Source organism: Botrytis porri, assembly GCF_014898465.1.
Source record: "Botrytis porri strain MUCL 3234 chromosome Unknown BPOR_001, whole genome shotgun sequence".
Classification (NCBI taxonomy): domain Eukaryota; kingdom Fungi; phylum Ascomycota; class Leotiomycetes; order Helotiales; family Sclerotiniaceae; genus Botrytis; species Botrytis porri.
In genome coordinates this window covers 558,910-582,638 of record NW_024066075.1, presented here as the reverse complement: position 1 = coordinate 582,638, position 23,729 = coordinate 558,910, and the positions used below count along the sequence as shown (strand labels likewise).

The 23,729-nt window shown below is 43.4% G+C and overlaps 9 protein-coding genes across 9 annotated transcripts; 2 read left to right on the top strand and 7 right to left on the bottom strand.

The window, feature by feature from the left end:
* Positions 1 to 1,194: 1,194 nt before the first annotated feature.
* EAF01_000175 (uncharacterized protein) lies at positions 1,195 to 1,920 on the top strand (the record flags this gene model as incomplete). Its single annotated transcript, XM_038908425.1, has 1 exon — positions 1,195 to 1,920. The coding sequence occupies one exon, from the start codon at positions 1,195 to 1,197 to the stop codon at positions 1,918 to 1,920; it is 726 nt and encodes a 241-aa protein (XP_038775331.1).
* A 5,710-nt stretch (positions 1,921 to 7,630) lies between these two features.
* EAF01_000174 (uncharacterized protein) lies at positions 7,631 to 8,856 on the bottom strand (the record flags this gene model as incomplete). Its single annotated transcript, XM_038908424.1, has 2 exons — positions 8,463 to 8,856; positions 7,631 to 8,384 (listed from the first exon to the last, which is right to left on the bottom strand). Exons 1-2 carry the CDS (start codon positions 8,645 to 8,647, stop codon positions 7,631 to 7,633), a joined length of 939 nt encoding a protein of 312 aa, XP_038775330.1. The 5' UTR covers positions 8,648 to 8,856.
* Positions 8,857 to 8,879: 23 nt separating this feature from the next.
* Positions 8,880 to 12,716, bottom strand: EAF01_000173 (uncharacterized protein; the record flags this gene model as incomplete). Its single annotated transcript, XM_038908423.1, has 7 exons — positions 8,880 to 9,506; positions 9,565 to 9,938; positions 10,024 to 10,415; positions 11,291 to 11,341; positions 11,765 to 11,991; positions 12,113 to 12,566; positions 12,616 to 12,716. The coding sequence occupies 7 exons, from the start codon at positions 12,714 to 12,716 to the stop codon at positions 9,129 to 9,131; spliced, it is 1,977 nt and encodes a 658-aa protein (XP_038775329.1). The 3' UTR covers positions 8,880 to 9,128.
* An 826-nt stretch (positions 12,717 to 13,542) lies between these two features.
* Positions 13,543 to 13,871, bottom strand: EAF01_000172 (uncharacterized protein; the record flags this gene model as incomplete). Its single annotated transcript, XM_038908422.1, has 2 exons — positions 13,543 to 13,797; positions 13,824 to 13,871. 2 exons carry the CDS (start codon positions 13,869 to 13,871, stop codon positions 13,543 to 13,545), a joined length of 303 nt encoding a protein of 100 aa, XP_038775328.1.
* Positions 13,872 to 13,926: 55 nt separating this feature from the next.
* Positions 13,927 to 14,520, bottom strand: EAF01_000171 (uncharacterized protein; the record flags this gene model as incomplete). Its single annotated transcript, XM_038908421.1, has 2 exons — positions 13,927 to 14,368; positions 14,420 to 14,520. 2 exons carry the CDS (start codon positions 14,518 to 14,520, stop codon positions 13,927 to 13,929), a joined length of 543 nt encoding a protein of 180 aa, XP_038775327.1.
* Positions 14,521 to 15,231: 711 nt separating this feature from the next.
* On the bottom strand, positions 15,232 to 16,380 carry EAF01_000170 (uncharacterized protein; the record flags this gene model as incomplete). Its single annotated transcript, XM_038908420.1, has 1 exon — positions 15,232 to 16,380. One exon carries the CDS (start codon positions 16,378 to 16,380, stop codon positions 15,232 to 15,234), a length of 1,149 nt encoding a protein of 382 aa, XP_038775326.1.
* A 319-nt stretch (positions 16,381 to 16,699) lies between these two features.
* Positions 16,700 to 18,046, bottom strand: EAF01_000169 (uncharacterized protein; the record flags this gene model as incomplete). Its single annotated transcript, XM_038908419.1, has 1 exon — positions 16,700 to 18,046. The coding sequence occupies one exon, from the start codon at positions 18,044 to 18,046 to the stop codon at positions 16,700 to 16,702; it is 1,347 nt and encodes a 448-aa protein (XP_038775325.1).
* A 477-nt stretch (positions 18,047 to 18,523) lies between these two features.
* EAF01_000168 (uncharacterized protein) lies at positions 18,524 to 19,474 on the top strand. Its single transcript, XM_038908418.1, has 3 exons — positions 18,524 to 18,827; positions 18,915 to 19,050; positions 19,107 to 19,474. The coding sequence occupies exons 1-3, from the start codon at positions 18,690 to 18,692 to the stop codon at positions 19,361 to 19,363; spliced, it is 531 nt and encodes a 176-aa protein (XP_038775324.1). The 5' UTR covers positions 18,524 to 18,689; the 3' UTR covers positions 19,364 to 19,474.
* EAF01_000167 (uncharacterized protein) lies at positions 19,475 to 23,313 on the bottom strand. The gene is made up of 9 exons (XM_038908417.1): positions 22,967 to 23,313; positions 22,585 to 22,875; positions 22,451 to 22,531; positions 22,296 to 22,391; positions 21,897 to 22,243; positions 21,474 to 21,849; positions 20,562 to 21,417; positions 20,386 to 20,507; positions 19,475 to 20,338 (listed from the first exon to the last, which is right to left on the bottom strand). The coding sequence occupies exons 1-9, from the start codon at positions 23,096 to 23,098 to the stop codon at positions 19,616 to 19,618; spliced, it is 3,024 nt and encodes a 1,007-aa protein (XP_038775323.1). The 5' UTR covers positions 23,099 to 23,313; the 3' UTR covers positions 19,475 to 19,615.
* Positions 23,314 to 23,729: the final 416 nt, after the last annotated feature.

Genomic DNA, 23,729 nt, shown 5'->3' with positions numbered 1-23,729 from the left:
TGACCTGGTTCTCCGACCGCGCAGGATAGAATAACAACCTTCGAAAGCGACGCCACCATTAGAAGTCACAACATCTCAATATCATCCTCTCAGCTCGTGGGTTGTATTGAAGTTCCCTTGTAAGGTTACATACTCTTACCACACTTCACTGCCACCATCGCTCTGCATACCCTCCCTTCCTAGGTCGTCTACTCACTCGCATACCTCGTGTGAATAATTAAGGATAATTATTGTATGACATACATTTTTTCCGATTACATACCGATCCTCTATTCCTTTGCTAGCTAATTAGCCAACATTTCTTACTCCAGTGTCAGAGACTTACATGCGGATTCCTAGTCAATACTCATCTCCAATTAGACGATCTGCTTGCTCAATTAACAGCTTCCATCTACCCTGGCCTGGTCGTGGAACATCTTTCCTAGTCATCACAACCCTCGGACCAAGTGCAATATAAAACAATCACCCAGATCAACCCAAGCTCCAAGTCACTTTAGTTTTTTTATCGCTTCCAGAAAAGAAAATAAACGGCTTCACACCTCACGCACCGCCGCTTTTACATCTCGGAACTTTTATTGCTTGTGTCCAAAGTTCCCGGTATTCTTCACTACCTACCTACCTACGTATTGCTCCCTCCCACGTTGAACAATAGGATCCTCTACCTAGCACATTATTGGATGTTCCAGACATTTAAGAGAGGTCCCAAATAAATTAAACGGCAACGGGCAACAACGATCGAATAAGAATCCAAATCCAAATAAAATACAAGCGATTAGCTTGTTAGCTGCTTTCCTAATCCCCCTCCGTCCCTTGTCTTACTTACGACCCACATCCTCTACCACCTTGCCTTGTCAAAAGGCCTCCACCAAGGCGGCCAACATCATCAATTACGCTCATTGCCAAAATCCCCAAGCGCCCTACTCTAACTTAGTGCTGGATACTATATTCGTCAGTACAGACAGACCCTGTTCCTTTTGGCGCTATCTCTTCCGTTGCCATACCTTCCACCTTCCTTACCTTGCTTCTTCAGCTACGGGGGGGAAACATCGTTTCAAAATTCATATTATAATACTTCCCCAAGACCCAAAACGTCTCAACTTCTACCCTTCTTTCTTCACGGATCTCGAACCCTACCGTCGTCGCTGCTTGCACACCTTTGGACCCTTTTATCTACTTCGTCATTCTTTACAAATAATGGAATCCTCAATCAAAGCTTCTGCTCCCGCAGCCGTGAGCGCACCTATTCTCCCTCCACCCAAAAGGTCAATGTCTACCACCAAGCCGAAGCTTCCCCAACTCAAGACTCCAATGTCTTCAACTTTTCCCTCGGAGCTATCAGCTCTATCAAATTCCGCACGTAGCCCACTTCCTGGCTATGCCGACTTTATCATCAAACAAGAAGACTCTATCAAGACTCCCATTACCCCTCCTCTTGCATATACCGATTTCCTCAAGACTATGAACAGCCCCATTGTTACAGAGATTAAGTGTTCGAGGCCAACACCCACATCTGCACCCTCATCAGAATCTTTGACTAGCAGTGAAAGTAGTGACTGTTCATGCAATTGCGATGCACATAAGTCACCAGCTACTTCTGTTCCACCTACACCATTCAGCTACCCAACATCCGCGCCATCATCTGCAATTCTGGGACGTCTTCGCATTCCAGCTTCACCAGCATCTTCATATGCTGAATCTCCCTTAAGCGCACGCTCTCCCTTTAGTGCACGCAGCGCACGTTCGCCGTATGATTGGGATCTTAGAGGCAAAGCAAGATACTTTGATATCAAACCACAGAAACAAACACGGTCAAGCGTTCGTCAAGTCAGGGAAGTTGTCACTCGAACAGTCACATATACACCTCGAATGAGCCCCGCACCCAAGGGCAAGAGAAGGAAAGTCGACCATCATATGGAGTGAAGATTTTATACCAATATATTACCCCTCATTTCGACATTCTATTTATCGCATTTCCTATATCAATACATTCCTTCAGAACTACATACATCTACATCACTACTCATCATCACATGTTTCTTTTGTCACCGCCGTTCAACCAACAAAATCCTTTTATATTTAACGACTTTATGGCTTCATTTCTTGATTGCGACAATAATGGCACCGTCGTGTCTTGTTTAGGGAGGAAATTGTGCGAGCTCGGCGATTATAGCCTGGAGTCTCATCTGGAGTTCCGGAGTGGACATCATTCATAGCACAGCTTTGGTGTTAACAAGCGGGCTGACTATTGCATTTCGGGGGGTTTGCTTGGGAAGTACAGGAGTAGGAGCGGAGGATAAGGGTTTACATTTTCATTGAGGAGGACGGGACTTAATTGCTGGCTGTTGGCGTATAATTTTGTATATCGGCGTTTCACGGGCATGTCTGAGTGAATTGATACTTCCTAGGTGATGAGAGGAAATGTTGGGTGAGGAGAAGAATCTAGGATCAGGGAAGAGGAGGAGTGGTGAGATGAAGCTATAGTGGAGTGTTCCGTATAAGCTATCCAATGAATACAAAAAAAAACAATATTATATCACACTACGCTAGTACAGACTATTATTTCCGTGACTACCTAGCTACATCAGCTCCAAGTTCAAAATGATTATGCAATTTTCCGACCTCCATTTCATCCTTCGTCTTGATCTAAATTCATGATCTACCGGATCGCATATCTATCGAAATACAACTCCCGAAACTCATTTTTTCTCAAGTGTGAGTAATAACTTACATATCTATCAATAACATCAATATCAATACTAAATGTAATCACACTTTTAAGTTCTTACTATTCAATATCTTTGCACATGCAGTCAGAAATTTTCAACGTTCATCGCATCAATTAATCACGCAGCACGCATAATCACATCACCAAGACCCATCACATCAAGAGATAATCAATCAATCAATCAATCACTCCCCGCCGTGCATTCGCCGCAATATAGATATCACATCCCCAAAACCAAGTACCGATGTGATTCCCACAGCGCAAATGCACCCCGTGAATCCACTCAGTACCGGTGATATATGTGAGTATGGATGTATGTGACATGTTTCTCGGAAATATTTCACGCTTTTCACAGAAGAGGGAACATGGCTGCATGAATGAATTAAGCTATATTTCGTATATCACCCGCCGTCCAAGCCACAAAGTGACGAAGATGAAGCGTGTCACGTTTGCTTGGAAGGGGTCCATTAAAAAAAGACTTTACTGACTAACTTCCTTTCTAGACTGTAAGTTACCTAGGGATACAATAGAAGCAGTGTGATAAGCACATGGAACGTTGAGGAATCCCTACGGAATACACAACCGGATTTGTAGGCTGGTCGGCTTCGAGGGAGGGGAAAATAAGCGTAATCTTCCTTCACAGACTCCGCGATGAATTCCTAGCTATTCTTGTCGTGAAAAGAAATACATATCGATGGCTTTGTAGCATTCGTGTACTCCTCCATACCTGACGTTCTGGAACTGAGGGGGGATGTTCAGAGGAGGTTACATTGACCAAAATTAGATAATCGTGTCTCACTGTACTGTATGACATGACAAGCCTGCCATACGGGTATCATCCATCCTATGCGGCACGCACAGCGATTTCTATTTTGAATACCTACCTACTTGATGGGCGAGAGGAGCCCCAAACCACACAAACGGCATTGAGGGAGAACCGCACAAAGCAGCGACGAACCACTAACGGCAAGCGGGAAAAGACCGTCCGACTGGCCTGTGGCATGTTCCCAACTCGGATAAGCTATTGGATACACAAGAAGGGAAATTCGAAGAACGATGCCAAAGGACAGGGTTCTAAGCGCCGCCAGATCGGAGATTTTAGATGAATGGGGGGCTTTCGCAGGGTTGATTGGAGGTAGACAGGGACAGGGTACGGATAAGGGTGTGCTGGGTGGGTCGGTGGCACGCTTTTACAAGTGGATGCTTATTGATTGGTGCTGGGGTGATGGGGAATGGCCTTAAGCGCTGAGGAAGAAAAGATGTGGAGTTTTTGGCGGGGGACTAGATGCTTGAATTACGAAGGGAGGGTGGTGATTGGATGAGAAGTGAGGTTTGGGATACCAGGGGAGTTGGGGGATGGGATGGAGGGGTTTGGATTTCTTATGGGGGATGGGAAGGGGTATTGGGAGAGACGAGGATGTGCTTTTGGGTGAGAAATTGTTCTTCGTATTATATTTGGCTTGATGATTTTCATAATTTTCATCGTCGTGTAACCTTACTGTGGCATAGGATTCATTTGATGATGTCCGTAAATATCGTCAATAGGAAGGAGATTGTTCAATGGGATCAACGAACGTTTACTGTGTTATTCCTTTCAATGCAACACTTTTGGAGGAATATTGAGATTGTTTTTGAAATATCGGAGTAGCCGTATGGCAGTGTTAAGTCAATGGTCATCTGCAGTCCCATGAAGTTGGTCACTGAGGCACAGAATATTGAATGAGGAAGAAACTCCATGTCTTGAGATAAGACCTAATATTACTATTTTGCAGTCGTGAATTAATGCAAGACACGGATGCATACCAATTATGGCCATGGAAAAGAGCCTCAAAATACTTGGTACTTTGGGATTCGGGCGCCTTGAGGCGTTAATGGCTTACATCGGATTGTATATTCGTCAGTCTATTTGTCCGAGACAGCTTCGGAGTCTTAGGGACAGTGGCACTCGGAAGGAAGCCTTGCTTGCGTCGTAATTGCTTACATCACATTTTGTCTAAGTATTCGTTAGGACATTCGTCTCTCCCTTTCAAAGTTCAGAATGATGATCTAATTCTCCCTCTTCTACCAAACGGATCAGATAATGCGATATTAGAGCATCTAGTTTCGAACTAAAACCCAAACGTGGGGATATATCATACTAAACAGATATAGTGTATTAGAGGCGAAAGCCTATCCAACATCCCATCGAATGAAATCAGGATTCTCGGTTCTCCACAACCTCTAAACATCTCACGCAGGTTACACTGAAACAGACCCTCGAAAAAATATTAGGTATGGTATCGGAACTCAACATCACCATCGATCCATCTGGTCTAATAATGGCTCACTCCGCGAACCGAATCCATAATAAAACTCCTAGTCGTACCGTCAACCGTTACCTCTTCACTGCCACTGCCACTGCCGATATTGTGAATTTGTGACTCGACCACATCACAATCGAATCCGCCCGGGCTCGCCAAAGCATAATTTGCACAAATGACATCTATCACAAGATCGGCGGGAAAGTTACGTGGTCCCTTGCACCAAGGTTCCCTCCAGGAAAGAATCCCGTGATTCACATCGGAAAGCACGTAGGATGTCGGAGCTGGTGGAGCTCTGCACGGAAAACAGAGGCCTGAGAGAGGTCAATCCGAGAAGACGAGTTGCAAACATGTTCCGGTAGTTGGTTCCCCGTGCCTCTAACGCATTTGAGCTCGTTTGACTTCACTCGAGACGGCGTCGGGGTTTGCTTACTCGGCCATCCGAAGAAGGATGCGAGTATACGGAAAATGGGTGCTGGCATTGGGGATGGTCGCCTATGATGCGGCCACCTTCTCCATTTCACTGCATATGTCATTCCTTTCACAGCAGCAAGGAAGAAATTTTCGTTACCAACACGAGGATGCTTTTTCCAAGCACTTGCTTCAATTGCTTTGAGAAAACTTGGCTCGGCTTGTTACATGAACTTTCCAGTCAAATCCGGGTGATTTTTCATCTGAAAAGCTCTACTTGATACCTCAGCTTGAAAATTACATGCAGTTTTCGCCCAAGCCAACCCAGTCATCAAAATTTCCTGGCCTTACAGGCCCCCACCCTGAAAGCTTGACCCTCTGCGGGGATAAGCAGTAGATTCCCCTTTGTCAGGACAAGCCAAGCAAATTGCCAATGCTCGTGCGCGGCGGCTCAAAAGATTAGCAAATCTAAGGTGTCATGGCCGTCCGACTCCACTTTCAGCCTCACGGTTCGTTGGAAGGATCAAAGATACAGAAATTTTATGGAATTCCCAGCCTTGCGTGCAAGGCCTTCCATCAATACTCTAGTGACGTTTGGGTTCGAAGGATTCGAAGCTTTGGTTGGAAGTGGAAGCGAAATGTGTTCTAGATTAGAGCCAAGAAGTTTCTAGAGCCTGATCTTCGAGGGTATTTGACTCGGGTTTCTTCCCGGAGGATCTGTCTCGCCAGTTCCGAACCCTCTGATATTAATTATAGACTCTTTTGGTAGGCAGCAGATGCGAAACCGTTGTATAAACTGTATTCTGGAACATTAGTATGCTTCAGAACTCTATTTAAGCGCGGAAGTGGATGTTTTTCAGACAATCATCATGGGTTTTGACAGGCGCGAGATTACCACATGCGAGCTTCTTTTTGGTACAGGGCTCTATGGCCGGCCACGTATCATTTGCATATCAAAATACCAGAATACAGATGCTGCAAGTGCGGTCGATGAGACATACTCTTCCAAAGCAGCACCAAAAGGTCTCTTGATCCAGATAACAGCACTGCCTGAAACGCATTGATCAAAATCCGGTATTGAGTGCATCGAATACCTGGCTATAGACCTGCAAACACGCGGGTCTAAAATTGGGTGCTTGTAAGGAGAATTTAGATCTGCGTCCACTGACACGCAAATATCATCCCCATTCATCACGACATGTATTTCTCATTTCCATATACGTCTGTCTGATGCAAAAAAAAAAAAAAAACATGAAGCCATGCTGCCTTATTTGACGGAGAGCGTAGAAATGACGATATTGAACTACGTAGCCGATTTTTTACCTTGGCTCTCATAACCTGCCTGCAAGTGCGAGCCGCATATGCGCATCTGCGTTGGCGACGGTAATTAATGAGACCTCAAGAGTCCGCCCAACTGCTAGGTAGAGAATCGCATGCAAATTAATGCAAGAATATATGCAAAACAAATGTATCTGCGAGGGTTGTAAGTCTCAGTATAATTTCACACTTACTGCACAATCAAAATTATCCTCAGCATATTCCACGTACATCCCATATCATTCAATGTGCACCTGGGCATTCATTCAATACCATATTGGCACGTGCCAATAAGTCACCACCACAAAAATCCCCTCCTCGCTACCCATATAATATTAAATAATCACATCAATCTTCAAGCACCCCCACGTCTCGTATGGCGCAGCAGGTAGGGTTCGTCATTCTCGAAGAATGATGTCCGCCTCTCTACCTCGCATTGGCAGGGCTTCGTCAGTGACAACGTATATAAGACCTATTTGAACGCAAGTTCAGATAGGGTAAAAACGATTTGGTTCATTGGGATTCTAGGCGTCCGGGCCTAGAGTTTTGCCATTTTGCTGGTTGCTTTGGAGGTTTCTTTGGTGATTTTTTTGTGGGGCCGGTTGGTGATGGTGAGATTTGGTAGTGAATTTGTCAGAGTATTTTTGGGGGGGGGGGGAGAGGGGGAACAGCAAGTAAGCAATAGTATAGTGCAATTGTTTACATTCATAATTTAGTCCTGATAAGTGAGATATCCATCCTCTACTTGCTATCATCCTTAAACACCGCCAATAATTCCCTATCAATCATGCAAAAACAAAATTCCTCAATCCTCAACTGCCACCTCGCATACCTCCCTAACCTCCCCCCACAACCACGAACCCCTCTCCCCCACACCCTAAAACTTCCCCAAATGATTCACACACCTATCCCCCCTACTCCTCTCCAACTGACACGCCACCCCCGTACTAACCGTATAATCCATCCCCGTCAACGGATCAACAATCGTATGGGTCCCCAACGCGCCCCTCACAGCCTTCGTATACGCTCTGAACAAATCCGCCGCAAACTGCGTTTCCTCCTCTACATACTTCTCTAGATGAAACAGCGCGCGTCCATAACACGTGCTTGATTTCGTAATCGAACACGCATAGGGTTTGACGCATGCAGCGACCGCTAGTTTGCGCGCCTCGTGGGAAGCGGGGAGAGAAATCGCAAGTTGCATGTGAGAACGATTGGGGAATTCGCCGCGCGCGGAACACCAGCGGAGGAAATTACGGAAACGGTGGATGAGGGGTGAGAGAGAGACGATGGAGAATTGGTGGCAGCATTTGAAGAAGAGGAGGTATAGGGTGAGTTTTTCCGAGGAGTCGGTTATGCTGTGTGGGAAGATGAAGGTATCTGTGGAGAGGAATTGGATCACGAGTTCGAATTCCGCGAGGGATGTTTCGGGGAGGTGGAGTTCTTGGGGTTGGGAGGGAGAGGGAGATGGAGATGTTGATGGGCATTCTGTGGAAGGACCGTTGAAAGCGAGCTGGAAGAATGGGGATCGTGTACAGAGGAGACTCTTTGGTAGAATCAGAGTTTGTTTCGAGCCATTCATAGAGTTGACGACGATCTTGACGGTGAGTCCAGGTAGAAGATTGATTTTGCTGGGAAGGATGTGTTAGCTCGAGTGAATGAGAGGATATGGGAAAATCATGTAGTTTATAAATGTTCATGCAATTTACCTCAAGAATTGATCTGCTGGAATCTCCCTAGAAGCTTGTTCTTCTGGATTGGTTGATCTTCTGCTGCGGGTTGCCCATGGTTCATTCTCATTTTCATTTTCGTCGCTATATTCATCATTGGAGGTTTGATAATCATCATCGTCATCTTCCTCGAAATGAAAGACCTCGTTGTCCATAATGCCCATTTGTTCTTGATATGCGGTTCTTGTGGGAAAAAATTGATATCTGTGTATTTTGAAGTAGTTAGATAGAAATTGATTTAGGAATTCAAAAATTCATTTGAAATAGTTTTGAAATAGGTGACTAACAAGGTATTTCGATATTTCTGTTCTGAGATGGAAGTTCAATATGAGAGAGCAAGTTTTTCAAGGTTATATTTCACGCTTATTCTATGTGGCAGTATTATAGAATGATCTAGCCAACAAGGTTCTTTTCATTTTTTGTTCGGTGTCGTACGAGGATTCTATCTCATGCGTCTCATATATAATATGCCACATGATTGATACCTTAAGTTTCCCACGTCCCTACATCAAATTCTTCAGTTGGTTTATTGCAATTCAAAGAGCTCAAAGTGTGTTATAATAACAAAAAGCCCCTATGTTGTAAGTTACACAATATAGCCACTAATGCTACTCCTGCCATTCCTGCCCTCAATCTATTGTTCGCTCAATAAGAGAATTTCTTGCCATCAAGAAGATCACAGGACTCGGCAAATATGCAAGGTGTACGTTTGTCTGCCACTTCTCGATACACACGCATAAGGTCCGCCGCAAATCCATCTAATGTGTCGAGCTCCTTTTGAAAACGGAATGCCTTGGCTTTCTCATGAGCAAGATTGACAGACTGAAGGTAGGCTTGAATACATGAGCGAGCAAACAGCATTCGAAGTTTTTGTCCGTTCGGAAAACTAACAACTTTTTGAATGTGCTCTGCCTGAAGGTAAAGACGATCTATCACAAGGATCTCTTTGATGTTATCCAAGATCATATCCGAGATATCAAGACTAAATCTCTCTGCCAACTCATAAAATTCGATAAGATTTGTCTATGTAATTTGAGAGTTAGCATTGCTTCATACCACCTAGAGCTTCATTATGACCTACAACTTGTTGTGACCCAGAACTAAAACCAGCAATATCCGGGCGGACAAAAGTACCAGTGTAGAGATATTGCACAACAAAATCAAATGCTAAGATTGAACATTCGATTTTGAGAGTTTCTCGTGTGATTTGACCCAAAGTTTCAACTGTGATGGCAGTCTTGAAGTATTGCGAGGCCTGAATAAGTAATGCTTTGGGTATAAGATAGCTTTTGACCCCCAACTGAATACCAGCGGTGACAAGAACTTCAGGACCGCGAAATAAATCGAGATTGTTTGTGAACTCATTGGCGGGCAGTTGAGCAGCAATGTTATGAGTGGTCTTAGCACGTTCCTGGGGTGGCGCATTAACTGCATCGCTCTGAGTTTGATTTGAGGCTAAAGGTTGTCAGTGTTTTAATTCTCAGGGCGTTTTCATTGTTCATTTTCATTATTGAATGTTTCTGGGGGGGGGGTAGCTCACCATTGGTTAAAGGAGGCTCAGATGATTGAATTTCTTGAGCAGTAGGAGTAATGCTGTTTACTCTAGATCTGAAGGATTCGAAGTTGGGACTAGCTGTGCTAGAGCCAAAAAAGGTAGACCTCGCCGGCGTAGCAGGCACTGATCTGGCAGGAGACATGAATGTTGAAGTGTTCATTGTAGGTGGCGCTAATGTTGCTAGAGGACTTCGATTATAGGCTGAACTGTTAGCACTCAATTGATTGTCGGTCGAGGCAGGATTCTCTTGACTGTTGTTCTTCGCAGAATTGTATTCGGTGGGAGAACCCAACATCTTAGATACAGAATGGTTGAAATTTGCCATTGTATCACTTGATTTGGTTGAGTAATTAGGAACAAAATCAGATTGAGCAGTACTTGAACTTAAAGTAACGTTGAATTTGATGGCTCAGACTGGTTGTCGCATACACCTGGTGCTTTGTTACACACCTTAGCTGTATTTAAAAGACCACTTGGAGTGAGAAGAATTGAACTAGTACCAAAGACCAGATGTTTCAGTCATTCATTGTATCGATGATTCTCCAGAGAAAAACTTAAAACTTGAACTTGAATTTTGAGAGAATTGGTGAATCATCCCATGTTCACCGTCTTCTTTCTCTGAATGTCAGACTCTTAGCGCGATTTGCAAAAGAGGAAGCGACGACCTCGATCAACTTAACGCAACACTTAAACGTCTGAACATATAATTCTGATTACTAGAGCCTTCGGAGGATATAACGTCTCACTCGGTATATAAACTCTAGTGGAAATGTTGCTGCACTTTTGTGTTGTGAATAAATTAGGAATTATTGAATGTCTTTGTTGATTTGATGCTAGAAGAGGCAAGAACTTTATCATTACCAGTCAAGGCGAGACGAGATAAGAAACCCAGTGGCTCTAGTCTGTTCTTATATTCGTCCTTCGGTCTCGTCTTATTGATCATAAAAGAGATATACACATTGTAGCCTTTATATGGATTAATACCATTACTTCTGCTGCGATATAAAAATGCTACGGAAATAGGCGAAGGACGTTCAAATAAAACGAACCACTTGAATATAAGAGAAAGATGTATTTTGCACTAATCTCTCGGGCTGCGATTAGAGTGATAGATGTGAGAAGAAGGTTAAATCTGTGATTGCTCAGCATCTTCAATTAATACTTCCTGCCATGATTACTCGTCTGACTATTGACTATATATGAGTTTACTGGGCTTATATTTGACCATTCATACATTCTGGCTGACACTTACAATGTGAAAACAGCTATGCATGTGAGGAGTCCAGCGAAGTGCATCAATTTTCTACAGAAACGATGAAATGTCAAGACAGCAATTAGTGATAGGATTTGGCTGATTGTAAGGTGGGACAAGATCAAATCATGCATTGAGGTTTCGAGAGAGGCCTTTAAGATTCGTAGTTCTTCCATGCTTCGTGACAGGTATTTGCAATATGTATGGAAATATCTGAAAACAACCGGCCAATCACACGTTGGTTCTAATTTATTGAGATCAAAATCAAAATTAATAGTCTTGACTAGATGGTAGTGTAAAGATATCGCGGTCTGACAGAAAAGAAAAGTTATTGAAGAATTGCATTGTAATTATCAACCAATCGAATTGTAGATACCATTCACGAGTACCCCCCTCCCAATGTATTAAGATAGCCGAATAATCTGACAACACCATTGCGGTTTGAATATCTCGAGTTTCCAACCCCCGACTTACGTTAATCTAAGGAAACTCCCACGTGTAATGAGCCTTCCATGGGTCGGTTCCGTATAAAACAGGTCCGACACTCTCCTATTCAAAAAGAGTTTCATTTTCTTTCCCGTTAAGGGATCCTGGTAGCATTGCATTGCGTAAAGATCCGTAGAAAATCCACTAATCATTATGTCACCCAATGCTTTCACCACCTCGATCGCCAACCCGTCGACAGTATCAAAAGCCGCCTTCTACATCTAACCAATTAGAATCAGGTGGTAATGGCGTCTAGTATCTAATGGTAAATGATTCGATTTTGCACTGGGGACCTTTCACAAGATACTCGAAGACAAGATATGGTCGTACGCATACTTTTCCGAATAGACGCTGCACCTCATGTCCCACTAGTAGTTGATATGCAGATTCGAGAATCTTATATGCCAATGTGCCACTTTCAATGCACATTCGATACCAATGATTGACGAGTGTCGTGCTTAAGCTCATTTCGGCTTTTCTATATGGACCAGGAACGTCAAATTTGTCCGCAATGGTGTAGAACTTGATAATCGTCTCGATGCTTTGGGGGCCAGGAATCCAGGGAATCGTTTCGCAATATATCCATTCTAGAAGCAACTCAAATTCTTCGCTTGTTTCTTCTAGATGCTCAATTCGTTTCTCAATACTTTTCTTGAAGGGTCCATTGAGAGCGCGATCAGAGAATTTGGAGTGGTGGCATAGGAGGGCTTGAGGAACAATGTATTTTTTAGATTTGTCCGCTGGTCCCACAATGATAGTCACAGTTGGACCTTCGTACAAGCTCTGTTCACTAAAAAGATTAGCTTATGACGATCAATAGTAGGTAGTAGTAGACCTACGTTTCAGGTGCTGTTGTTTTGGATTCTAATATAAATATGAGTATCTTCGACTTCTCATTTTCCAATGGAGTCTCCGATGGGGTTTCTAATGGAGTTTCCATCTTAGACGGTGTGATAGTGATTCTGTGCTGGCAAAACTGTGTAGGTCTTGTGTTGGAAAGCCAAATTGGAGGTGGCTCTATGCTTTTGTGATGAAGGTTATGACAGTTCTGGAATGAGAGGTGACAGTTGAAGAAGTATATATTAGAAGACTCAAACGATGAAGCCGTATATATTCAATGAAGTAGACTACGAGTATGAGAATATTGGAGACGGTGTGAAGGATAGAACAAACAAAGATATCAAATCCTTTTGATACGACAACTTTTACAACTGAACGGCCAGAGTCTTCTGGTCAACGGGACGAATGCTTTCGTACAGGCCCAGGCAGTCACAACATACAGCGCAGCTGACCACTTTAGTGCGTGCCGCCTATTTAGCGTCATTATTTCCCTTGAGGCCGACCTTGTTGTTGAATCCAATATGAGTAGTAGTACCGTAATGAATCCATTGTGGATAAGTTCAGAACCAGTAGCATTGCAATGACACAGTTGAATTGGAAATCATGTCCTTTTCCCAGTAGAGTTCTCTGAAATGTCGACAAAAACTCTGGTAAATGGCCCATTGGCGCGTATGCTATCAATATGAACAAGTTTGAAGTAAACTAAACCCCTACCTTGTATGATATCGAGTACTACCACAAAAGATTCATTGCCTAAGATCGACTCACAGCTCTACTTCAAGGCTTAAATCTCATGTAAAATCAACGTGTAATAAAATGCAACTGAGCCAAAATGAACGGCGGAAATAAGATATCTCAAACTCTATCCTCAAAATATCACCAAACGCCCCCCAAAGAACCACTCCTATAACCATGACCCACAACACTCAAGTATCACCCAATTTCGACCTCTTCACAAACTGTCCAACCTTATACATACACCCCGTATCAAACCTCAATTCTGTCAACGGACACCACATCGACGACCTCGAATACCCCTCACCATCCACTTTACCCATCGAAAGACTACTCAACGATCCCCCAACCAATCTCAAAACATCCACTTCCAGACCTTCAATTTCTTCGAATAACTTCTTAAACTGCTTTGCCTTGGTCGCATTCGTATCAGAGCATAATAAGTGCTTCACATACGGTTTGAGCAAGAAACTCGCCAGGAGTTCTCGGATTCGTCCTTCAATGGGGTACGCATATACATCTTTCAGTATGTTCTTAGAGGCGGGGCTTATGATGGGAGACTTGTCATCCTCATTCTAGTCATCTTCATCATATTCTTCTTCTGAAGCGGCGGCAAGTTCAGCCGTGAGGTTTTTTTCTATATTCGAGTAAGAGCCCTGGAAGTCTAACGCCTTTGCAATCTTGAAAAATTGAATATACAATCGTATTACTTCAAAAGGTTTGGGTTTCGTGATATTGACGACGACGTTGCCAGTATACATCCACTGGAGTGCCATATCGAAAGTCTCGACATCCCACTCATTCAAATCCAGTACCGCATCATTGTGATGTTGATCATTAGCATTGACAGAGCTTTCGTCACTTTTACTTTGAAACAATTCGAATTTCTCCTCACAGACTTTCGAATAATAGGAAAGAAGGCTGCGAGATACCACTCGTTCTTTGTTGTTCGTCTCGTCTTTGGAAGGCCCTAAAATAACCTTGACCATATCTCCGCCATGGAAAAGCGCGCTTCGTCTGCACAGAATGAGTATAATGATGCTAGGACAGAAATCGTACAATACTTACTCATAGAATTCGCAAGCTGGTACTTCAAATGGCGCTTTGCAAACAACGCTGGAGTCTGTATCTATGGCCATGATGACAATGTTCGAGGAAGTTTTGATCATGATATTTCGAGACAAACAATGGAATGACAGATGGCTAAGCCTGATGTGCTTTAAGGTCAACTCTACGTCTCTCAAATGGAAGATGTAAGAACAAAATAAATACTATACATACCGATCTCTCTATTTCTGTTGTATCAGCAGGAATTTATCTGAAGGTTGAATATTGTTGTTATTTGTAACATTGGCAGGAAAGAAAGGAACAGAGCCGCGGTTGTATGTGGCAAATCCTTCGGCAATAGAATGATGTGATTGTTGACATTCAATATTTGATATAGATTCATGATTCGATAGTTCGGATGAATCCAAAAAAGTACAGAACGTGATCTATCTGAAGATAATTGACTCGAGAAAGCGTAAGCATCTCAACCAAGACCTGACCAGGCGCTCTTCTCATGAATTTCTTATTGTGCCATGTATATTATAACTCAGATCACTACCCTCGACGATACGTATAGGAACTTTTTGGCACCAACATTGTCAATAATACATACATTTGAAGGGAAACGCAGTATGAGTTATGCCTCGAAGTTCAAACCAATTTTTATGAATGGATATTGCATCCCAGGACTCTATCGAAAAAGGCTCGCGCCCGATATCTATTATAGCAAGGCTCCATCATAAGGGATGTAAAATTCCGACTGGCCAAATTCCATATAGCCGAGATTTTCATCGTATATCACGGTGCTGAGTTGTATGTCCAATTAACCTAACTTAAGCCAGCGAGTGTTCGATGAGCTTCTTATAACCGCCCACAGCCTCCTCAAGGTCAGAGATCTTCAAATGCTCGTGATCAGAATGAGCGACCAAAATATCTCCCGGCCCATACAGATACCTCTTATGATCTCCTTCTAAATTTGGAACATCAGTACCATAGTTGACTGTGATGGTATCAAAGCCTTCCACATCACTATCGCAATGTACAGGTCCATATCCCTGAGTGAATTCAACATCCAAATCCTGTCCGGTCTTTTCTATCACATCTAGAACCAATTTTCTTAATTCCTCTGGCGTACCAGCAGCGATTCTAATCGCGAGTTTGGCCATCGCGTCTTCCGCAATAACATTCGCCGCGACACCTCCATCAACTCTTCCAATATTGAGCGTGGTATTTCCATACTTCTCGCTCCACGGTAAATCCATTTTTCCTAACTCATACAAGGCAGGAATCAACATCGCATTTGCATTTCTTCCCAACGAAGGATATCCCGAATGGCCAGCCTTTCCCTTCGCAGTTATACGTAAACTCATTATCCCCTTATGTCCAGCCGCCAATTTTAGTTCCGTAGGTTCGCCAAAAATAACTGTTTCCCAAGAAAGACCCAGATTGTTGGCCTCCTTCATACCAGCCCCCAATGTTTCCTCACCGACCACATATAAAAGCGCAACATCTCCTTCGCGAATCTTGCCGGCCGCAATAAGGTCTTGATACGCAGTAATTTGTGCTGCAACACTCGCCTTCGCATCTACACTTCCTCTGCCCCATATTTCATCACCTCTTCTTTCATATGGCCAAAAAGGCGGCACGGTATCGATATGCGAAGTTACCAATGTTCTCGTTTGCCTCTTGTCTCCAATATATGCTAGCACATTCTGACGCTTCTTTCCCGACGACGATGACGATTCGACTAATTCGACATCTTGTATCTCCACGGTAAGATTTTGTTCCTTCAGATAAGAAATTAGGAATGCGCCGACATCATGTTCATTTCCTGTAATAGATCCAATCTCGACAAGGGATTTGTGAAGTTCGAGGAGGCTCAATGAGCCAGAGGACGATTCGTCGATAATTGGAGTCTGCGAATCAAACGATTGAGCCGCATTTACCAGGAGGAGAAGCGGAGAAAAATTGAGAAGCCTCATATTGAATGTGGTTGTGTTTTAACGAGGTTGAAAGACCTAGGTACGGTAAAGAGCTCAAAGCTCATAGCTTCGGCGAATGACGTTAGGCGATCGAAGGCTCGGGTGTTTTGCCGATAAAAAGCCGCGTGATGGAGTTTCAGGGAGATATGCCAAAGAAAAAAAAGTTCCGGAGATAAGCTTGAAGATAGTTACACGTGTACAGCGAGCATGATACATTCAAGCCACTCTCTACTTGATACAGTTATCAAAGATAAGAATTCAGGTGGTATCATTATAAAAGTACTACAGAAACACCCAGTCAAGAATTACAAAACCGCTATTATGCCGCTATCTTAACACCTTCAAAAGCATCTATTAGACTTTCCGGCGGACCTTCATCCATTGCCATCTTTTCTCCAAATTGGGGACTATCTTCCCTAACCGTGAAACTGTATCCATGCACCCAATATGTCCTAGAGGGAACTAATGCAGCTTTCCTTAGCTCTTCTATGTTCTTCTTGGCATCCACACTGATACACAATGCGGAGTCGAGTTCCTTGATGCCAGGTTCTTTCAGTACTGCTAGAGCAGCAAGACCCAGATACGAGTGATAGATATCTGGTGGATCACCTGGCGTTTTTCCAAAACCGCCAATCATATGCTGTGTTTTTTCGAACAAGAATCGTCGAGATCCATCTTTGTTGATAACATCGGAGCGACCGAGCATGCTCAAGGAACCTCCAACCCAAAAACAATAACAAGTATCAACTCGCTTGTTGCACCGCCCATTGAAGCCGACGAAAGTAGAGTCGACATCCGGTACAAAGTGATGGTCCGATGCCGCTTCATCATGGTCATCTTCATCTTCTTCCTCTTCTTCATTGTACGAAGTCTGCCTCAATGCCAGCCATCTAATCGTCTCCGGCAAGTTCGTAAGACCAGGTAAAGTGGAGTCTGAATTCGATGATTCGGTAGATTGCGAAGAGGGGTGTTTTGGCAGTCGATCGAGAAGGGACAAGGACGCAATGGCACAAAAGGTATACCCAGCATGCGCCTCATGCTGCGCACTTTCTGAAATTCCTCCATCATATGTCTGCCCAGCTCTTAAATGTCCCACCAATCTCTCCACGTCAATATCATCTTCTCCCCTCTCCTCATGCGCATCTCCCGTCAACATCCATCGAAGCGCTGTAGCCACATAGCAATACCTCATATCTGTCCCACCTTGTATTTTCCCATCTTCCGTAATGAATTCCCCAAAACTTCCATCTTCCCTCTGCAATCGTTTCAGCCATCGCAAACACTCTTTCCTTTTCACATCCTTCAAGCCTCCCACAAAACCTAAACTCAAGACCGCAAAAAATGTCGCAGGTAAATTCGCAGGATCAATATCTCGTTTCCCATTCCCTACATCTGCATAATAAACATCAGGAAACCTATGATTAGTAGAACCACAAAATCCTCCGAACGGATGTTGGCACTGTAGTATCCACGCTCGTATAGCTCTGCGTTGCGACTCTGGAAATGTAGATACGCCAACATTAAGTAAATCGAGGGCGGAAAGAATGAAGAAGCCAAGCGTCATGCGCGAGGAATCTGTACTGGTATATACAGTAGGCAATAGAGAGTGTAAACATCTCTGCCAATACTTGATATGTTTTGCGACCTCCAATTTAGCTTCTGCCATTGTGACAATCTTGCTGGATGGCAGACAAGCTCAAAATTGTTTATCCCTCATCTGATACTTTCAGGGGTCACAGTTCATGACATGGGTGTAGCTCGGGATATTCTCATAGTGCGTCGTGGTGACACAGGGCCCTTTCCGAAGAACGAATTTTGGTGATTGCTGACCAAGCAGAAGTTGATCCAAAATGCCAAGATTTATAAATCATCAAAACAGAAAATCCTTAGGAAAACACTTTCATGTATATGTGATACAACAGCCACAAAACCTTATGAGACATGATAAAAGCAATAAATCAAAATGATTGTAAGCTTATAAATACTGTAGATTCAGTTTGAGATAAGAATACTGACTGGTTGATTAACAATTGAATTTCAAAATACTGCACGATCTTGATATATATAATTCCTCCAGCTCGAGCTTCCCTGAAGCCTCATAAACTTATTTATAGGCACAGCCCCTGCTTCGGAATCGGAGAAATCCCGACGCCTAAATAAAGCTTTCAGGGTAGCATCTAGCCTTGTAGCTCTGATGAAGATAGGTATGATCTTTCGACCAAAAATATCCAGCTCATCCAAAATAATAAAGTCACTCTTTCCACCTCATCCCCTATCCATCCATCTCTACACAACAACATATATTCATCATGGGGATTATTTCCGGCGCCACAATCATTACCTCTCTCTCCCTCCTCCACATCACTCTCGCATTCTTTTTCATTACCAATCCGGTGACGATTGCTGAGCAGTCACTGGTTTTCATCCTGGGTGAATCGATGGGTTTGGTGAGTTATTTCTAGTTTCCACATCTGCAATGTCAAGATATATAAATACCTGGATATCTAATACATACTAATCTCTCTACACAACAGCCCTACGAACGCTCCTTCGACCGCCAATCCGCACCAATATCCTTTCTCGGAATCGTATTCCTCTTCCTCGGTATCACAGACTTAGTAGCTATATCCATGCCCGAAGAAGTATCGCAATACCACTGGGGAACCCAAGGTTTGTCCCCCCTCCATCCATACCAAAATCCAAATCCAAAACTAACTCTCTCATAGCACCCATCCGCTTTTCCTTCTCCGCAGCACTAGCACTCTATTCCTGGCTTTTCTCGTCCGCATCCCCTATGTTCACATCGCGCAACTCTTATCATGCTGGTGGTTGGGGTGAGGGTCTGAAGAATCGTATTGTCTTTACATGGGGATTTATCGAAATGATGGCTTGGTTCTGGGTTTTTGTTACTTTGAGAGAGGAGAGACAGCAGCTTGCTCTCAAGCAAGCGCAAAAGAAGGCTGCGGAGGAAGATATGATGTGATAAATTTGTTATCTTTGTCTGGGGGTAAAAAATTCTTAGGATTATATTTAGGTGGGTTGAACATAATAACAATGATATGAACATATATTTGAGGGAATATTGGAAAGGTGCATGAATACTATGTAGGAAGTGAGAGCTTTGTGGGAAGATGAGTTATTACGATGCCTCTCTATATCTCGCTAAAGCGAAATTTTACTGCACATTGGAGCTCATAGTGTCTATCTGCATCCTCGCCCAATTTACAACTTCCCCTTATACTTTCAACAAGCCAAGTCCAGTAACCGAATCTCTCCACCCCTCCACCATACCCCCAGCCCACTCTTCCATGAAATTATCTCCCGCCAAACTTCTCAACTGCTCCCCTGACTCTCCCACCTCCATACTTTCCAACACCCGATCAATCCACCCACTTTCATCCAATCCACTCTTGATCTCCTTCGATTTCTGAACCACTGCGTCCATTACCGATTTTGCGCTTCCCGCCAAAGCCTTGCTCTGCTCTATCTGAAACTTATGAGCTTTAACATCTTTATGCGCGAGGAATTTCGTAGCACTAATAATAACAGATGCGAGATCATAGGCAGTGTAAAGCGTATGAAGAGTATTCCATAGAGCTGGGGTTACATTTTTAGCCTCTTTGATAAAAGAGAGATGTTGTTCTAATTTTGCGCATAGAGATTTGTTAGATGTTTCGAGCAAGGTTTGATAATCTGCAGCTGATGATGCGGTAGGGTCGCAGGCTTTGGCTATGATGGAAGCGAGATTGCTGTATGCTTCGAGTGCTGAGGCTTCGGAGCGTGTTAAGAAGGATTCGTCTGGGTGTGTTTTGATCAATTCTGCTTGTTTTTGGAGTCCTGTGGAGATCTGGAGAGTCTTCTCTCTGAAGGTGGTAAGATTGATTGGTGTGGATTTGGCATCAGAGTTTATCATGGAGATTAATTTCTCGATAAGTAAGTCTGCGCGGCTTCGGTCGCTCTGGATGGAGTTAGTGGGCTGCAGGCGGTATTATGATACAAACTTACAGATGGACCAGGTGCAAACCGGGTAGACTTTTCAAGTCCTGTTCCCAAAGTAGACTCATAATCAGGGAATGAAGTGTAGTCATTGGAATCCGAGAATTTATCCAACATCTCTGGGTTTTTAGCTAGTTGTATGTCAGACATCTCTTGATTGTATCAAACTAACAGGGTAGACTTACGAAGAATGCTAAAAACATCCGAAGGCGCGCTCTGCTTCAAGAGCCGTGATATCTTTGTTGTCTCAACAGCAGAAGACACTGCCGATAATGTGTTGGTGATGATTTTAGAAAACTCTTGGAACTGGAATATTGTGTTGTAGCTTCCATGCTCAAATGCTTTCCAAGTGTTATTCGAAACTTGGTGACGACAATTTCCGTACATCTTTCTTTGTTTTTTAAGGTGGTCTACAGGCTTGAGATTTTCAGAAGATCCATCTGGGGCAGAAGGGAATGGATGCGGGTGCAGGGATGATATCCTATCCAGTATACTGTATCCAAGAGTATCAAGCTGTATCTGCTTCAAACTCAGGTGGAGGTATGCTTTCATAGCTTGTTGGCCGCAGCCAAGAGAAGCATATATCCTAACTAGAATGAGTGAAAAATCGGAGTTCGATTTAGACTGTGACCAGCCATATTCAAGACACACAGCTGCTTGCAAGGTATACGCGATTCTTTTGCCTTCTAAAGATCCATCAGAATCACTGGAGTCTGAAAGAGCAAGTTTCATCAAGCACATTGCTGCCAATGTGCAGAAATCATCGGCAGGATGTCTGTCTGTAGGGAGAAGAGACTTGGAAATTTTCCCGTTGTCATTCATTGCAGATGTGTAAGCGGCAATAGAATCTTTGGAGAGTTGCTCGAGGCAGACCTCACAGTATAGCCCGCAAGGGCTGGAGCAGTATGTGCAAGTGAATGATCGTTCGCTAGTTTTATGTAGAGGGCTCGACCGACGTTCGTGTTCAGAGATACTACTCACGATGAGGTGAGTCAATTTGTGTAAGTTAACACACCTCGTCATATCGTTTGCATTGTCGAACTGTATCAGTGGTTAGAAACATAAAAAGCAGATTTGAGTTTAAGTGCATGTCTTACTTCGTTCTTAGTGACCGAAAGGGCCGTGAATTGAGAATCCAAATCATCTTTCTTTGCCTTTTTGCCAAATTGAATTCCATTCCTGAGAATTTCGAGCAGTTTGGTACGTTCCTCACTCTGTGATAGCTCTACGTAAGGCCTGAGATCGCTAAAGGCTGTGGTAGCATCGCCAAATTCTTGCAAATACTTGACGATTGCAGCCACCCGAGGATACTTATCTACATCTGATCCCGATGGCTCAGCAGCAAATGGTGTAGAAAAACTCTTAAAGGTAAACTCAAGCCATGCCAAAGACGCATTTCTTCTCCATGTTTTGTCAATTCCGGAAGTAGGGTCCAGATGAGCTGCAATTTCTGTCGAAACTCTATCAAGAGCCCTGCTTTTGTAAGTTTTTGTTCTATATCCTGGTGTCACAGTACTTACGAGGGGGTTTGCAAAGAAAGAGCCGAGTGTAGGTACGCTTGCCACACGGCCCAGTCGGCCATTCTAGCCTCGACGATCTGCCCGCGTTCATCTTTTGTGCGTGAACGTTTGAGAAGACCGCCAGTTGTCTCAAAAAGTTCTTGCCAGTGCTCAGATTTTTCCACAAGCTCTAATTTATTTCTCCATAATTCCCAATCGCCTTTGGCAACTATTGACTCGGGTCCAAGAGAAGGCTCATTTAAATAATTCAACCGATCCTCCAATTTACCATGCGCAGCAGTAATCCGTTGTAAAAGTAACAGCTCCTGCGGTGTGTGTACCGCACGAGTCGGAAGAGGCTTTGACTTCTGAAATCACCGAGTTAATATCAGTAATTTTGGGCAAGACATGAATACATACATCTGCTTGTATTGTAGCTGTAGCAAGCTTACTAATCTGTCCATAAGCCAAGCGGCCCCATAGAGTTCTCTTTTCGATTGGAAGATCGCTCGAAATCTGGTGACAAGTAAGCAAAACGCTTCAGAAGATGCTCCTCGTCCAATACAATTACTTACGGATCTAAGGAACAAAGAGGAGATATTCCAGAAAATGTATTGATGTTTACCTGGGAACGTCTTTTCAAGACTACTTGCAATCTATCAAGCATCTGTTAGTATTCCATGGTGAAATCAGTGAGAGCTTGAAATACCTGTTGAGCATGTTCCCAGTCGCGTTCCGACAAACAGGCCTTGAACGATTTCAAGCCAGAATCTTCTTGCTTGGGATATGCTTTGACACTTTGCCATCGCAACACACCAATCGTCCTTGCCCAAATTGATCCAGCTTCTGGAATGGTATTGACCAAAGCATCATCGTAGAGATCTATATCCTCCTGATCCGTAATGACAACCTTCCTGGCGACCAAATCTTCAAGATGAGGAAGTACAATATCCCTCTCCGATTGAGTAGACGAACGTGATCTAATATAAATCTTGAACGCCTGAAAAATTGCTTAGCTATACTGGTGAGATGGAAGAATTCCTCAGTCACGTGAGAAAGAAAAGCAGTGATTTTTCACCATTCACACATACCTCTAAATGAGGTGTCCGCTTCTTGGCCAACCTCTTGTCAACTAACTTCAGCGCTTGCTTGAAATTGCCGGCTTCGACGGCATTCCAAATAGGGATATCTTGACGATCATTGAGTAGCTTATCGGCCATCATTTAAATGTTACCAGGTAGAGATCGAGAAGGAGATATGCCGGATGTGATAGATAAGTAGCCGGTTGAGTATTCTCAAGTTGGTTGATTAGATGTATGCAGGTGTCGTGGCCTGTCATCAGGATGCCGGACTGGAAACAATCAGAGTCTTCAACAAGTCAATCAATATTGGTGAATATAATTTTTTTTTTCAAGTTGCACCATTGGATTTGACTAGCGAGGAAAGGCAAGAACACCAAATTTGTTAGCTCTCTCTCCTATGCCATCCATAGTCTCATAAATTATAGCGACACACGGTGAAAACATGAGTAAAAGTCCAAACAATGCAAGAACAGAGGTAGGAAGATATGTATCTAGTATGCCGTTCCATTATATGTTTTGTGGTATTGAATGAAGATTCATGTGCTGCATTCCATATCTAGGTAGGTAGCTAACCTTAGTTATTGGCGAAAGTGATGGATATCAGGCGTCGTACACAGGTATTCCGCATACATTAGATTATATGCTTTATTAACAAGTTTCCTTCAATCAATACAACGTCTATCAGAACACCAACGAATTGAGCAACCATTTTTGAATTTCTTGCCCAGAATGTTACTTTGAGCTGTCGGATAAGGCCCCTTGTCGATGACTT